General features: G+C 40.6%; 1 protein-coding gene across 1 annotated transcript; it reads right to left on the reverse strand.

Moving 5' to 3' along the window:
- Positions 1-13016: 13016 nt before the first annotated feature.
- barx1 (BARX homeobox 1) lies at positions 13017-17070 on the reverse strand. The gene is made up of 4 exons (XM_088309713.1): positions 16606-17070; positions 15044-15335; positions 14625-14709; positions 13017-13471 (listed from the first exon to the last, which is right to left on the reverse strand). Exons 1-4 carry the CDS (start codon positions 16805-16807, stop codon positions 13304-13306), a joined length of 747 nt encoding a protein of 248 aa, XP_088165839.1. The 5' UTR covers positions 16808-17070; the 3' UTR covers positions 13017-13303.
- Positions 17071-17870: the final 800 nt, after the last annotated feature.

Raw genomic sequence — 17870 nt, forward strand, 5'->3', positions numbered from 1 at the left:
TCCCTGCCAGAGAGGTGACATTCCAGCTCCCAAAAACTAGTTTCTGTAGCCGGGGATCGGGGCGCCAAGGTCTCTGCCTCTTGCCGCTGCCCGGCTCGCAATGCACCCAACACCTTTGGCCCCTCCCCACAGGTGGTGAACCCATGGGAAGGGGGAACCACGTTGCCTCTTCGGGATGAGCCCGGCCGAGCCCCATGGGCGAAGGCCCGGCCACCAGGCGCTCGCCGATGACCCCCTCCTCCAGGCCTGGCCCCAGTGACCCACGTCCGAGCAAGGGAAATTGTGGTCCAGTTATCTCCATCATCATGAGGGGTTCTTGGGAGCCATGCTTTGTCTGGACCAGACCCGGGCATTTTAAATACTAAAAGACTAGAATTCTCAGTGAAACGTGCAACTCGGGCTGCTTTTTTAAAATTTTCTAGGGGGTGCAAGCCAGCCATTTTTTAAAACTTGCACAATAAATGAATAAAACATTGATTATTTTGCCAGGCATGATTTCTGTGCAAAGTCATTTAGTCCATCAAAATCTGTGTCGTTTTAATCACGAATCACAAATTTCATATTTGGATGTCTAAACACTCTTCTGAGCAAATCTAGCCCTTGTTAACCTGCTTGGAGAAAAACATCAAATAATTAGATATTTACCTCCGTTAGCCAGTAGGTAGCGCTACCACTACATTGAAAAATAAGCTCTAGATGGCTTCAGGCCAGTACTATTTTAACATCTTTAAAATGTCAAATTTTCCAGCCGTTCCTGATGAGAGTGCAGAGGTATCTTGCAGCGGTCGCTGCTTAGCCTGTAATAATTTCTATAAAAATAATGATGATGTTTTCCATATTATAGTTGTTCCCCGGACATATGGTAGCCTCTTCTCGGGCGTAACTTGACGCAACAAAGCATGACACTGGAGGACTGTATACTGGAGCCATCTGAAGGTGATTCAAATAAATGAAAAAGCTACTTTGTTCATCCCGTAATGCTAATTAGTTTGGAGAGCCTACGCTGCTTGCTTGTATGACAGAAGAGTTGCTAAGCATTAGGGAGGCCACTCTGTGACTTTTCTTTAACAACCCACACACATACATAACATGGTGACGCCGGAGGAAGAGGAGGGGGCAATGCGCTGACATGCTAGTCAAACTCAGATAGCGTGGCTTTTGTACAGCTCTCCCATCGACCCATTTTGTTAATCTAATCAAGAACGTCAAAAGGTGGCAAAATATGCTTCTCCATCAATGAGAAATGGTGCGGAAATATCACAGACCTCAAAACACACTGCAGCCCGGACTTAGAGGAACCGTTTCTAAACTGTAAGCCATTCTATTCAGCATGCAAGCTCTCCTCCTTCGTGCTCACCAGTCTTTACATCCCACCACATGCTAATTCTAATTTACAATTGCTGGCTGACTAAGTAAAAGAACTTGAGCTAAAGCCAACAGAATCACCCAGCATCATCCTGGGTGAGTTTAATAAAGTGCAACTAAACCATGAACTACCTAGATACAAACACCACATTGATTGTTTCACTGGAGAGGGCAACATTCTGGACCATTGTTACATAACAGTTAAGGACTCATACAGGTCTGTTGCCCAAGCAGCGTTGGGCTTGTCTGATCACGCTTTAAAACACTTAATCCCAACATACAGGCACAGACTCAAATGTGCAAAACCGGCTGTAAAAAACTGTAAAAAGATGAACCAATGAAGCAAAGCTGTTCATTGCCAAACTTGGTCAATTTAGAAGAGCGAAAGAGACTGCCTTAATTTAGAAGCGTAGACAGGACACTGCACAAACGGGCCAGAAACTAGCGGACAAAAGAAATGAACATCGCAAAGACAAGCTATACAGAAAGGCTAGGAAAACCGTTTTCTGCTTTCGACTCGCGTCCATGTGAGATGACTTAAAATCTGTTACAAACTACAGTTGACCATCCCTCCAAGCAGTAAACAAAAAGGGACTGGCTGATCTGAACATGTTCTACTGAAAAGGACAACAACAAGCTACCTCATTCACACCCCAGAATCCTCCCCTGGCCCTGGCGATCCACAAAGTGGTCGTGAGACGGCTCATCTACCAACAGAAGATCAAGGCTGTGGAGTCGGATGGGGTGTCTACCTCCTGCATAAAAGTCTGCACTGAACAGCTGGCTGCAGTCTTCACATGGATCTTCAACAGATCCATGGAGCTGTGTGAGGTCCGATCCTGCTTCAAACAGTGTACCATTATCAGAGTCCCTAAGAAACCTGAAACATCAGGACCGAATGACTACAGGCCGATCACTGAAATATCTGTGATTATGAAGTCCTTCGAACGCCTTGTGCTGGACCACCTAAAGAAGATCACCAGACCCCTGCTGGACCCCCTACAGTTTGCCTACTCTGCAAACAGGTCAGTGGATGACGCAGTCAACATGGGGGTGCACTACATCCTGGAGCCTGAACCTTGATGACAAATGAACCTATGTGAGGATCCTGTTTGTGGACTTCAGCTATGTTTTCAATACCATCATCCCTGAACTCCTCTCCTCCAAGCTTCTCCTGATTAGTGCATCTGGCTCCATCTGCCAGTGGATCCACATCTTACTAACGCAACAGTTAAGGAAAGGGGGACATCAGCAACACGCACCACCAGCACTGAGCTCTCTCAATAATGTGTCCTCTCTCTGCTGCTCTTCTCCCTCACACGAACGACTGCACCTCAACGCACCCAGCTGTCAAACTCCTGAAGTTTGCAGACAACACCACAGTCATCAGCCTCATCAAAGATGGTAATGAGTCTGCGAACTGACAGGGCGTGTAGCCAGCACAACCTAGAGCTACACATGCTCAAGACTGTAGAGATTATTGTGGACTTCAGAAAACTGCCACAGGAGCTGATGAGACAGTTCTACACAGCAATCAAAAGGACAAAATCTTACTGCAACAGTTAGGACAGCGAAAAAAATCATCGGTGCCCCCCTACCCCCCTGTTGAGGACTTGCACACTTTGAGAACCAAGAAAGGCATGGAAAATGCTGCTGGACCCCAGCAACCTGGCCACCACCTCTTCCCCTCAGGTAGGAGCTATCAAACTAATAACACTAAAACCAGCAGACATTCAAACAGTTTCTTCCCTTTCACCATTTACTCCCTATGCTGTTGACTCAAACTCTATGGTGGCAGTTGGCAAATCTTTGCCACCTTTGCACACCGATGTGGGACATTATTATTGTATTGATCATTGTTGCTTCAGTTCTCTAGACAGTTGACCAACTTTCATTGATCATCACAGCACTGAGATTTAAACCACTCAATGACTTTCTGCATAATTGCATAGCCAAAGCTGCATTAAATGTACTGCTTCTGGTTACTTGTAAAATGGTGCAACGCATATCTGCATCATCTGCACAACTGTCGTCATATTCTAGTTACCGCACCGCTGATCACTTTATCTCTGCTCTTATGACACTCCAGGTTATTGCACAGCTGTTATTGGGTGTTACTACTGCACAATGGTGAACTTACATTACGGAAGGACTGTATTTGTTTATTGTAGTTGCTTGTTACTGTAATATTAGTGTAGTTAATATTACCAGAGACAAATGCCTTGTTTTACATACTTGGCCAATAAAGGCGATTCTGATATATTTTGACATGAAAACAATAAAAAAAAAAACTTTCAAAGACTTTCATTCTAATATTTTCAGGCTATCATTATTGCATTTGTATCTATCTAGTTTTGGTGGTTTTCAGTTATGAGTTTGGGATTTTTTAGAGCACGATAGACCACGAAAGAAATCCACAGTCTTGTCACTTTATGGATTTAACTTATTGCAAGTATTTTGGGGCCTGTTTATTCACCCCGCCAACAAACATGCAGGAGACGCTGTGTGTGTTTCCGTCAGTAGTCAGTCAATCATCCGGTTGGTGATGACTATACTGATGGACAAAAAACCACCTCTGCTTGTGCTTAATCCGCCATTTTTTAAACGTGTCCCATCATTCGTCAATCGTCAGCCAATCGGTTGTCCCTCAGTGACTGAGGGTCCAGTATGTTAGTGTGACAAAATTCCCACCTCTGATTTTGCCCCTCTTGTTATAAGGAAATATTCAATAAAGGGTACTGCCGGCTAATATAGATAGATTTGAATAGAAAGAGCTTGGTAAATATTGTTATATTTACCAAGCACAAGCAAATGTCTGACGCAAATACTGGTTCGCAGTCCACAGTGGCAAGAGAATCTGCCCAGGCGCCTCCCAGCTGACCTGTCCCACAAAAATGCCATATGCAAGATGATTATGGTCAAGCTGAGGTGCTCAGGCAAGTCACTGCTGGACAACAAACTGCTCCAGAGCACCTCCAGCCAAGTCTTCAGGTCAGACCACACCAGCCCCCTCCACATTCTTGATGCACTGCCCTTTGCCACTCTGTGACCAAGCGCACACAGCTAGTGTTTCAGTGGTCAAGATTGACCCAGCCATCGTCAATCTACCTTCAGCTGTGACGTAATTCACCCAAAAAATGTAAGCAGCCTGTGAATTTGGACAGAGCCGAGTGTGGACGTTTCATCACTGTCATCTCATTGGACAATAGGAATGCAACAAGGAACTCTGCCGCACAGGCATAGGTATGCTTTAAGACGCTTTGAATGGATTCCAGTAACAGTATGTACTAACAACAGCAGGTTGCAGTATTGGACTTTGAATGTGTTTCCATTGAATGAACCTGGATCCTGTCTGTCACTTGACAACTGCAAGGCCGAGAAATCCATTTATTCAAGACTCCATATTTGACAAGTGAAGATACTTTGAACATAACAACAACTCCAGGATGGTCTGTTTGGATTGGCAAACATCTTGTTTTTTTTTTTGTTTGTTTTTTTTAATCCCAGACCAGTTGTGAAATTCACCCTCTCCATTCGACAAGTGCCTCAGGGTAGTCTGGCAATAGTAGTGGACTGCACGACAGAATCTATGGGCATGTCTTCAAGCATCTTCAATGCAGTTCTCGTATCAAATCCTAAAAGATTGCTGGTGCCGTTACCAAAGCAAGGTATAAGAGTCTAAAAGGGAACACTTGTCCAGACTTATTCAGGTTAATGATCATTATCCGCATACTCTATTTAAAACTCTTGATATTGCACTTAAACCCAGTCAGCATATTTGCACAAGCATGTCCCCTGAAATGTGCATTACATTTTTGCAAGTTTGATTGACAAGTTCACTACAGCTAGGGCTCTTGTTTCGAACGCTACATTTGACCCCACTGTCCGTGTTCGTTGTTCCACAGTGTTGCATTCCTTTGAGGCGGTCTCCTTGTCATTTTTGAAGAATGTGGTTTTCCATATCAAACCATCCGGCTCACGGTATGACACCGTTCCTCCTCAGTTCTTTAAGGAGGTTTTTTTCTCGAGTAATGGCGTGAACACATCATGAAGGTTTCAATTCAGGTTTCAGGAAAATGCATAGCACAGAGTCAGCCCTGCTATGAGATGTGTTTCTTGTCTTGTTACAGCTTCTGCTGTTGTGAAATGTGCTATATACCATATATACTATATATATCACCTCATCTGAGAAAAAAATTACATTTAATTTAAATGAAAGTGAACAAAAGCATTACAACAAAATCTTTGAAAAACCACAGTATTTAGAAAATAAAACATTAAGAAGGTTTATTCATTTAATTTTTTTTTAAGTTCGGCAGGCCGGATTAAAATGTTTAACGGGCCGCATGTGGCTCCTGAGCTGTAGTTTTCCCACGCCTGCTCTAGACACAACAAATACGATAAAGGACATTGGCCACATAGACCATCGCGATACAGACGCAACAAATTGGGCATGGGAGGGGTCACTAGGACGCCATTGAAAAACACATTGTGAAAGACATGACAATTTTGTGATCAGATCAGAGAGCACACACACATTTGCACACAGACCACATTGCAGGAGAAGGTCGAGCTTTGGGTCTCCGCCCAAACGCGGTTCGAGTCAGACTTCTGTCGATCGGACATCGAAACACTTATTACTCTGGAATTCATTTTAGCAATTAGCACGCTTAGCACCACCTCTTCTAAAATGTTACTTGTAAGTGGGGTCGTTTATTTGTCATTGCACAGCTCGTTGCTGCTGCTGTGCACTGACTTGGATATAGTACAAATAAAGCTCAAACTGCTGCGCCGCAAGATAGCTTGGCGGCTAGTATTCAAGTAGTGGCAAAAGAAATTAATTCCGGGACAACAAGCGACAGGGCGACGCTTTTTTTTTTTTTAATCAGTACTGCGTGACCTGCTGCGTGAACTAGGGGCACAAACATCAGCTTTGACAATCTCAAAATGGCGTTGTCTGAGATTGCAATTTCGGTCCCAAAACCATACATTGTTCAGCTGTACTAACCTGTTCCCCAGGTTAACATGCGACCCCCCCTCAGCATCGCACCGCGCCCCCCACTATTTGAGAAGCACTGGGATAAGCCATGGAACCAAATTTTGATCAACTTCCAAAAGATAACCAACCTCGGGATGACCTGCCCTTGGACATGGCCCTGTGCGAGGGGAGGGAGCGAGGAAGACTGATTTCAACCTACATGACCTTTAGCAGAAAAACATTTCAGGTGAAAGTCTATAAATGTAAGGACGGCATTTTTCGACGATTTTTTTCAACTGTACTCGCTCGAGAACAATTCCTCATGAGAATAAGAAAAGGCCACACAGATATCTGACTACTATTTCCCGAACTCCAGAGAATTTAAGAAACAATCGGAACAAAACTTGGATCCGTTGTTGAGTCTTTATTTGACATCTTCTTTCGTGAATACAAAAAACTAACGCGTATTGAGTATAGATCGAGTACATTTAGTTAACTAAGGGTTTATGATGTATTAATTTGCATCTATTTTGGCGACTAATTCCAACAGTGTTCATTTTGATTGTATGTTATTGTATTGTTTTTATGTATTTATGAGCCTGGTTATATTAATTTACTTATTGTTTACTTGTCAATTTGGGTTCCTAACTGGTATGTGTGGGTGTGGTTTTGGGCATCTCTCTAACATAGCTTTACTTTCAGTGGATGTAGATTCATTCAACATGTCACGGAACAACGAGCCTTCTGTCTCTCTGAGGCAATTTTTTTGTTTGTTCGAAATAGCCCCCACACTGGATGTCACTTAATGTCTTGAATTTCAATGAAAAGAAGACAGAGGTTACGGTGTTTAGTCCCAGTGGCCCTTCTACTTTCAACCCTGTTGACCTTGGTCGCCTGGCATCTAAAGCAACAGTCTCATACTTGGGTTTTAAATTGAACAGTGATTTTAAATGGGTTCGGCAAATCAGTGCTGTAAAATTTTATTTGTATAGCGCATTTCACAACAGCTCCAGGTGTAACAAAGCGCTAAATGTGAATAAAGTTTAATTGTATTGTATTGTAATGTATTTCACATTGTTTACCGCTTGTCATCAATTCATAAATCATAGCTGTTATGAATTAAGAATTACACTGTATTAATTATACAGTAACTGTTGCTCCTCTTTGTACCCTGAAGGTTTCTTGGGACCCCGGGCTTAGTACTCTTTTATCCCACACATAATGGATATGAGAGAATTACACTCATAACTAAAATATAAAACAAGACAGAGAGATAGATATGGAATAAAACATGTTAAACCACAAAACAAAAACTGTAGTAGTTACAAGTTATCCAAACAGACCATCCTCGACCTGTTGTTATGTTACAAGTATCTTTATCCTCTCCATTATGAAGTCCTGAAGAAATTTTGGCTTTCCTGGCCTTGCACTGGTCAAGTGAGAGATTGGATTCAGGTTTTTTAAATGCAAGCAAACAAACACATATTCAATGTCCAGTATTGCTACCTGCTGTTGTTAATACATACTGTAGCGACCTTGTATATAGTTCACAGGTTCTCTGGTTTCCTGTTCTCTGGAGAGGCTGTGAAGGCAACAGGGGGGTGGATGGCAGAAGGCGGGAGGAAAGATGAGAGAGAGGAGAGTCCGATTTCTTAACTGACACTTGTCAGCATTGTGATACTCGTCTCAGCGTGGTTACAGCCAACAGTAACCGTTTCTATAAATAAAAAGAGTTTGCTGCTAGATTGCCGCTTGGCCTGATTCCTCCTATGTTACAATACTGACTACTGGAATCCATTCAAAGCATCTAAAGTATGCTTGTGAAAAAGTGTTGAATACTGTCAAATACACGTCTCTTTACCGTTTGTTGTGAATGTAACAGAGGTATAATAGAGATTATCGAACCCACACAAAATGTCCGCAATTTGGAATCACATACTTGATGCACAATTTATCAAGCTGAAGCTACACAAGTACAGCTGATCTATCTATTCACATTGGTGTGTGTCAACTGTCAGAGTATTAAGGCTCATGTTTGAGAAATGTTATTGAATTGCACCTGCCACACACTATAAATCCCCAAACTCCAAGTGTGGGACACAACCACCAAATTATACCTGCTCACTACTGGTGTCTACTTCATCGTCAAAGTACTTCTTGTGCACAAGTACAATGGCAGTGGAGAAGTCAAAATGTGGTTCTTTCTGATGCTCCTTGTTTGTTGAAGTCACTTAAAATTGAACAAATACAATGTACATAATACAGTAAAAGAAAGTACACAACATAGAAGTTTGAAATATCCTTCACTCACCTGCACAGTAGGATCACTTTCAGATGTGTACTCCTGATAAAGATCTTGATATAAAACATGGAGATGTTTTCATGGATGCTGCAGTTGTCCACTACTCTGCCAAAATACCTTATGACCCTGATTGAAGCAGGGGGTCAAAAGCAGACCTGAAATTCCATGACTGGGTTAGTGAAATCTTAAAATTAAGAATAATTTAATCAAATTAAGATTTTTATTCTCCATAGAATACAAAATTTAAAAATATTTATTAATTTAAAAATAAATAAATCACATAAGCAAGTTGGGACTTTTAATTATTCAATACAAGGATTCTATAATCACACCACCTACCAATGTAGATGAAGATTCAACATTTATCAACATCCGGTGGGAATGATTTCTTCCGTATAATCAGCTGCAGTCTTAATTTACATAATGGGTTGGCTTAAAACCATTAGTAAAGGTGACTAGCGGTAATTCAAACAAACGAACAAGCCCTTTAACAGGGTGAAGCTCATGTAAACTTCAGTTCTTATGCTATCACAATGACAACATTATAATATTATAAATATTGAATGTTTGAATTTAGTGGTACAACATACATTTCATCCATTTCATAAGTCGTACAATTAAGCGCAGTTTTGTGCTGTGATAGTAGAAGAAAACAACTTATATCCTCTTTGTTAAAGACCAATTGTGACATAAGTTCATAAAATGGCAAATGTAATCTTTTTTTGTCACTAATAAAGTAATTACACATAATACAAACAAAAAAGCACGACATGTTTTTTTATTGGGTATATTGGAGAAAATAGTCGTTTTCCCGAAGTTAGATTCTGCCAAGCGACAAACCTGGAAGTGTGACGTCATACCAAGGATTTATGGCAGAGCTCACATCGTGTATTAAGCCAGTCAGAAATGGACTCAGAAAGTGAAATCTCAAACATATCTGAGGGGATGCAGGTATTTGAAGAGTTGGAGGAAGAGGTGCTTGTTGATATTCTCTTCGTTGGACCATACATGTACGAGCCAGATGCTCAGGAGAACGAAAATATTGTGCCTGAACAACTGGACATGGAGTTTATCGATTGATTGAGACTGAAAGAATGGTACGATTATATAGCATAATGGTGTTCATTTTGTCTTGTTTTTCAATAGGTTTCAAATATTCTTTTTTTTTCCAGACAAAAAAACTATTTTCTGGTGGAGAGCAAAATACTCTTACCTTGCTGACAGTTTCGGCTGTCACATCAGCCTTTGTCAGAGCTGTCACACTTCCATGTGACGGGTTGGAGCGCAGTTTTGATCGAGTCAGGGAGCCTTAATTTGAAGGTTCCTGACCGGATCAGTGCCATCTAAATGTGGAATAAGACTACTGTATAAGCGCTGATCTAGCGTATCAACTGCCCAAAACAAGGACATGGACAGCTTGACGGTCTGCTACTTTTACCAGCAAGGGCCATCAAGTAACATTTTCTGCTTCAAAAAGGGGCACTTTAACCTAACAAAGCCTTTTGTAATGTTTCTGGACACTGAGTCATTCTGCAAGAAGATGGAGACAACCTAACCAGGCAGCAGGTATACCAAGGCTGCTAAAAAAAGAGAATGGGAGTGAATTGGTAGCACACACATCTTTGTATTTTCTTCTCCTAAACCATGAAACAAGGACCTGGCAGCCCTTACATTCACACAGACTTTCAGGGGCAAGTGGTCAGGTATGTTTGCTGCTCAAACAAAGTTTGCGCTCTGTAAAAAGAGTTCGACAGGGAGATGACCTGGTTATATTTTCAGGTATCCCCTTCTATGACACAGAGTGGCATGATTTCAGTAAATGGAATAAAGCAAAGATCAAGGCTATCAATGACAATAACGCCTAGAATAAAGGATATTAATTACAATGACACCAAACTTAAATGCTTTTAATCACAATAAAACACTGAATGATACTGAGTTCCCTTGGGTGAAAAATGTTTCGACGTCAATGCACATCTTTAAAAATTAACTGCCATATTTGACTCCTCAGTATTTTTAATTATATTGATGTTCGTGTGGCATATTATAAAATTTCAGCAATAATACAAACCACTTGCGTCATTTCATGCATTCACTTCCGAATTAAAAATAATTTAACAGTTCAACAATCAGCTTTTGAAGTCAAGTCAAATTTATTTATAAAATTTGAAAAACGCATGCACTTAAGGTAACATTGTACGTTTTGGACGAGATTCGAACTGGTGTTTCCAAGACGTTAGTTCTCCCGAGTAACAGTTGTTATCGATATATCTACGGGCGGCCGCAGCAAGTGGTGAATTTGTCGAAGATAATGCATGCAGTAATGTAACCTTCAAAATACACGTACACCTTTTTCCATTTCAACTTCGAACTTTGTCAACTCAAGTGTTGGATGAAGCCCCAGGGAAGGAAAAAAATACGAAAATTAGACAAGAATGCTTTTTTTGGGGGGGTGCACTCCGACCCTAGTTGAATCTGTACTACTCGCTTTGTTTTTGTTGTTTTTTTTTTCTGTGTGTTTGTTTGTTTGTTAGTTTTTTGTTTTTTTTTATTTTGTTTTGTTTTGTTTTGTTTTTATTTTTACTTGTATATGTACTTCTGAATAGCCTACATTTGAGGACTTAGGGCACGTGAAAAAGGTATTCAAACTATTTGTTTTTAAAAAATGAGAAAGAACTGAATTAAATCAGTAACTCAACAAACCACCCAGCATTGGAGTTCCACAATCAATCGAAATATCTAATGACAGCAACCACTGTTCACACGCCATCAGCAGCGTAATAATATCACGATTCCATTGAAGTATGAGTAAAAGGAAGGAATATGTAAAATAGAATTAGGGTGACAATTAAATCACAATCAAGATCAAGTGTAAAAATATGGGAATAATTAATTAAAGGTATCTTCTTTGTCCCCGATAAAAATAGATTGACGTTGTCCGTATTTATTTTTTGTGTGAAAATATAACAATTTGTGATATGACTTTTTTTTTTTAATTGGGTCCTCATAAACACCACTGTGGGGCTCATTATTCCATTCATGGACGTGTGATTGCGAAATCCATAGTCAATTCTCCGTTGCCACTGCCGCAAAAGTATGTATGCGGCATATGTGGCGCATAGGGGCAAGAGGGCGATGGGGGGAAAATAATTTTTGAGTGGCCATTTATGTATTAAACAGCTGTTTGTTCACTCGTATGGTTTGATCTAATCACTAATACTAATAGAGGCACGTCAGTGATAGGCGCCCCTCTGCTCCGTGACTGTCAACGGCGCCCGCCCCACTTTCCTCCTGCGCGCGGCTAGCACACACCGACAGAGTCCAGTGCTCAGTGGCACAACACCGAAAAAGAAAGAGGGTGAGGGTGAAAGATTATGCAGGCATGAAAACCAGCTTGAAAATGGTGAAAACACGAAAATTCCCATAAATGCTTCGAGGTAGTATTTGAGATTGTAATCATAAGGGCATTCTAAACCCATTTTCCACCACTGTATCCGATGAGTCTGACGACACTGATCAGATGGAGTGTTTAATCAGTAACTTCTTGATTAAACAATGAAATAAAGATTGATTGTTATCCAATAACGATACAGTTTAAATTACATTTTTTGTGGTTTGGCTGGTGTACTTTGTAAAATGTCCTAAACATAAGGTTTATGTCGTTCAGATTAGAGGATGGAGAGAAAGAAGTAAAATGAAAAATTCAATAAAAGTTTCGAATAAAAGTGTTATACACCCCCCAAAAAAATAATTATAGGCTACATATGAAAAATGAAATCGTTATTATTTTTTTTGGGGGGGGGGGCGCCTGTTTGCGTCTGCATAACTCCCAAAAAGTCGGTAGTTGCGCACCTGTCCGTCACATATAACTGTTACTGTTCCAGTGGGATTCTGATATGATTTCTATATCAATATGCCATCAAAATCATTCACGTGATGTCATATTGATAAGATGCAATGCCCACTGGGGCATTGTATAGTAATGACCATTACACACTCCGATTTAATTTGTTCTTGATTTAGGAGTGTGGATACAAAAAGTACCATTTTACAAAGCATGGCGGATGGGACAGGTATAAAATGTATCGGAGAATTGCAAAACCAAGTCATTGATAAATTGAGAGTTACGTGGGTTTTCTCCGGGCACTTCCTCAAACCCCCCCCCTCCCGCCTCCCGCAAACACACACACACACACACGCGTACGCACACGCACGGACACGCGCGCTGGCACGCGCAGCACGCACGCACGCATACACAAATGCGTGCGTTGCTCGAACGCTGTAAATTTTCCTGGCGTGAATCTTATTATGAATGTTTGTCCCAAAACTCGCATCCCGGCCAAAGTCAGCTGGAATAAGTGAGGATAAGCGGTATAGAAAATGGATGGATGGAGAATATTAGTGAAAATAAATTTCATGATTATTGATGGCATACACAGATGAAATGCACCAAGTACAGAAGACAGGCATACTGCAGATGTTTGCGTCCCATTAGTCACAAGTAATTATAATATATACACTTCGCAGGAATAGATGTTGTACAGCTCAGGTTGCGTAAAAAGAAGGCACCAAACTCCAGCTTCACGAGAACCACTCTTCACCATTCGGATTGTGAGTTTACGTGTCGCAGGGCTTCAACGAATCAAACGAAGTCCTTCCTACTGAATGTTGTTGGCGTGAGAGCTTGAGCCTTCAGACTGGCGTTCGGTGGCAGAATTCGATCTTTTTTGCGCAGTTGCAGAGAGTTGCTCACTGCTCGGAATTGAATTCTTCTTTGGACGGCCTTTTGGTTTAGTTGGAGACTGCAGACTTCCCCCCTGCAGCACCTTAAATTCCAGAATTAGCAAGAAAAGATCAGATTAAACGGAGAGATCATTTTAATTAGAAATATAAGACGCTGTGATTTTGTTTGAATTCTTACAATGTTCAATAGAGGCGCTATTAAATGTTAATAGTTTCACCAGACTTTCGTTGAATTTTATATTTTAAACCCTGCTGTAAAATAAAATAGTATCTTATTCAAATTTGGAATGGTCTCAATTCAAACGAAAAATAAAAATATCAGGACTCGTCTGTGACCTTCCACTGAATTACGTTTTTAAAATACAGTTGGCCCCGTTTACTGATTGCCTTTTGTTTTTCGCGGAAGCATTTTAAAAAGATAAAAAGAAAAGAAAAACAAATGCGTAATGTGCGAGCAGGGCTATCAAAAAAGCCCAAACGTAATCATTATAACAAGAAAAACAACATACGCCCAGCTCTACTTCCGTGCCATTATTAACAGTTCATAGTTGTGTCTCTTTGAGTGATATAATAGACTATTTATTACGGCACATGGAAGGGGTGGGGCGGGTGTGTATGCATGGTTCAGACAATACCGACTGCTGGCGTTGTCCGTTTTTTAGCGGGCCGCGACATATGCAAGAATTAATTTGCCGTGGCATTTGCCTGCATCGTATTTACAATGAATTGTGGTTAGTGGCGGGAGAAAAGAGAACGTATACTCGTTTGTTTTATTGTAGCTTTTCAAATTGATACAAAGAAATAATTTATACACTCACACGATTTCTATTCATTACGTCTCAACGTATAAAGAATAAATTGTTACAGCAGCAAATAGCGTGAATCACGATTCACGAACATCTATGATTTTTTTTCTGTTTTCTACTATAGAAAAAATATACAATATAAATTCTCAGTATATACCCACAATAATTGATTGTTTTTCACGTGTTAAATAAATTCGAGTTGAAAAATGTCAGTGACCCCTTTATCCTGCAACATGTTTTATATGTGGTCCTGGAAGAAAAAGTTGGGACATCCAGTTGGCATAGGCCTGGTCATAGCATTTCGATAAAAACCAAACAAACAAAAAAAATCTAAAGGTGAAAAATATTTTTGTACAGTGCTGTATATTCTTGCATAATACGTAATTTTGTAAAGCACATCACGTTAAACGTAATTATGTGTTAAACTTACAATTTTCTTCCATTTCATTCTTCTGTTCTGGTACCAGGTTTTGACTTGGAGTTGACTGAGACCCAAGGATTCCGCAAGGTCTATTCTGGAATGGAGGAGTGTATAGAGGGTAAAGTAAAATGATCATTTTCAAAGGTTTAAATCAACTCAAGATAAGAATTTGTATACGTGTACACGCACACACACACACACACACGCACCCCCCTATACACGCCCTCACACGTATACACACGCACACACACACACACACACACACACGCATATATATATATATATATATATATATATATATATATATATATATATATATATATATATATATATTCACTTTTATCCTTCCTGAGAGTATACAATACACACTGGCACAACACGCACACACACCCCAATTCCCAAATGCTCTCTTCGCTTTCGCCGCTCACCTATCAGGGGTCGACAGATATTTCTGCTTCTCGAAGCGTTTTTCTAGACCCATTAACTGTAGTTCAGTAAACACGGTTCGACTTCGGCGCCCCTTCTTGCTTTTGCTGGCTCCGTCAGATCCATGGTCTATTTTTCCCCGGAGGTGAGGGTCAAGACGCAGGTGGTGAGACGGCATGCCGACGTGCAAGTTTGCGGCCGCCGATAGTAGTGGGGAGCCGAATGGGGAGCTCAGTGAGCAGGGCAGTGGGGACAAGGGGAACTTCACAAGGTTAGTCTGGTCAGCCTTTAATGCTTGGAGAAGAGAACGGATAAACATAAGTATCGGGTATTGTGTTTTTTCCCCACTTTCCGTTCTTTCGTATTGTACAAGTCATCACATCCTTTTGATCTTATGGGGCTTCAAACACTCAGTTCAGCGGAACAATGCAATTTTCAGTGTTGATAATTTATAATATTGTCAGTTTTCTTTTTTTATTATGAAATACTTCTTATTAGATATTATAATATATATTATGTATTCAGTTCCACTTTGTGTATCCTGCGATTTGCTGGCAACCAGTCCAGGGTGTGCCCTACTGCTCAAAGATAGCTGGGATAGGCTCCAGCACGACCGCGACCCGTGTGTGCAAAAGCGGCTCAGATAATGGATGGATGGATGGATTATATATTGAATATTTTGTAGCGGTTTCTGCTTGTATTTAAAATTAAGTTATTTCATTTGAGATGTGATCTATACAATTATCCCAAAGTTGTTCATAATTATTGTTATACTTAAAATATCTTCACTTTATTTATAGTATCATTTTATTTTACAATACTTCTTTCGATACAATTAAATGGAGTTCCAAAGGTTAATAAAACGGAGATGGCACAGCAGTCTGTTTAAATCTTTTTTTGGCCATCCAAAAATGCTTTACGCTGGTTAGGATGTACTTGCCTGAAATAATATTTCCCAAGGGGTACGTCGTTGTAAAAATCTTGCGAACCACTGTACATCATATACAATTCTAACTTTAAATATTTATTATCTGTACTGTCGTTGGACCGTGAGAGAGAGAGAGAGAGAGAGAGAGAGAGAGAGAGAGAGTGGGAGAGAGAGAGAGAGAGATATAGCGACGTCTCACAATTTATAGTTGTTCAGAAGGATTAAAATATAATCAATTCAGTTATTATACAATACGGTGTAATATAAATTTATAAATTAGCTGGAAATTCACTTATTCATATTACTCTTTATATTTTCACCACGCAATGTTGATCAAACATTGCAACAACTAAGATACTTTGATTCAATTACACGTTTTTCGCTAGAAAAAAAATTAATGTCCACCGGTACCTATTAAACTTGTTGTTGTCTACGTGATACTTGGCGTATGTCCCAGTGTAGCATATTTTACTGCTTTGTCTGGACAATTTGATATCGCTACGACCCGTGAAAAAAAACCATTATGACTCATACACGTTTGTGCTTCACATGTTTTTGAATACAATTAACGGAAGGGTGGGTTTGGGGTTTGGGGTTTGGATTGATTTCAAATCAGCTTTCTGAGTTTGTTCTTACCCATTTGGTTTCGTAATGCACGAGTGGTCAGGAGTGCCTGTACTCCGAATTTGAGGCGCTCTCTCGTCGGAGTCACAACTTTGTGATCAGGATGATCGGTGAGGATCTCTTCAATCATGAAACTCCGGTAGCGATGCGTCCCGTGATCGGGCTGATCTCCCGGAGGACAGTAAAGCGCTCCAATGTCCAAAGGATGCTGCATGATCGGTAGTGTACGCCACCTGTTTACAGCTCAAACTAACCAGCTCTCATATTCCCACTGCCCCGACTTTAAATCCGGACGTAACTACGACGCATCAAAACTATCCTGAGGAGAAGGCCGGAACAAAAAATAGCTGCAGCGTCCACCCCTGTTTTTCAGGAGAACGTGTAGGCAAAATGCACGAGTAAAATGAAATGTACAACTAAACTCAAACTCACCAATCCTTTGTGATCATGCTCACTGATGGGAGGGACCGCCTTGGACGGAGCTTTTATCATTAGCCAAATGTTGGTGAATCGATCATGAAGAGGCCTAGGGTTTTAAGTGTCCATGGCTCCACCTCCTCTTGCTGTTTTATTCCAAGCTAAAATGGCCATTCTATCAACTAATTCATATATAAAAATATTAGCCTATTCGTGATGAACGAAGAGAGAACAAACAACTCTGTTGAGCTCTCTAACATATAATCGCAGTATTTGACGCTCCATCGCAATACTGAAACGTGAGTCAATGATATGGTGTCGAGGTACATCTGGTGCAGGTGTCGTGCCAAAGTACTTACCCCCGAAAAAATCTGTATCCCCTGTCGCGGGAGCGCGCACGCATTGACTGAAGGCGGCGCGATGTTACTACGTTTGGTTTCATTGAAAGGCATGAAGAATGTATAATTTTGTGTTTTTGATTTGCTGTAATTTAAACTAGGTTTTGCATAAAAGTGGTAGTTTCCGTCGGTGTGGTTTTCAGCGCACCATTCGCTACAATTTAACGTGTAAAGTAAGCGTTTGACTCCGCCGAAATTGGGGGGAAATTACCTGCATTTGCATTCGTTAGACCAAATAAATTTCGCAATCAATGAAGATACCATAAGTGAATTTAAGTGATCAAAACACGATGAAAAGGGGAGAGGATTAGTGAAGTGGGCTATCGTGTTTCCAGCGAGATCAAATTCAGTGGCAAAATACAGATAGGTAATTGTATTCCAATTGACTGATTTGGTTATTCTTTCATAACCACTGATAGCTGCGTCAAGAGTAACAAAAGAATAAAAAAACTAGAAAATGCA

Source organism: Idiotropiscis lumnitzeri, chromosome 11 (assembly GCF_059441095.1).
Source record: "Idiotropiscis lumnitzeri isolate Australia: NSW breed Sydney's pygmy pipehorse chromosome 11, RoL_Ilum_1.0, whole genome shotgun sequence".
NCBI classification, from domain to species: Eukaryota; Metazoa; Chordata; class Actinopteri; order Syngnathiformes; family Syngnathidae; genus Idiotropiscis; species Idiotropiscis lumnitzeri.

Bases quoted from the DNA above. Each gene is read 5' to 3' on its own strand.
- barx1 (XM_088309713.1), bottom strand. From the start codon at position 16,807: ATGCAGCATCCTTTGGACATTGGAGCGCTTTACTGTCCTCCGGGAGAT. The intron at 14,710-15,043 runs GTGAGCGGCGAA...CCTCCATTCCAG, and splicing joins TATCTGTCGACCCCTGATAG to AATAGACCTTGCGGAATCCT. The intron at 13,472-14,624 runs GTAAGTTTAACA...CTGGAATTTAAG, and splicing joins GAATGAAATGGAAGAAAATT to GTGCTGCAGGGGGGAAGTCT.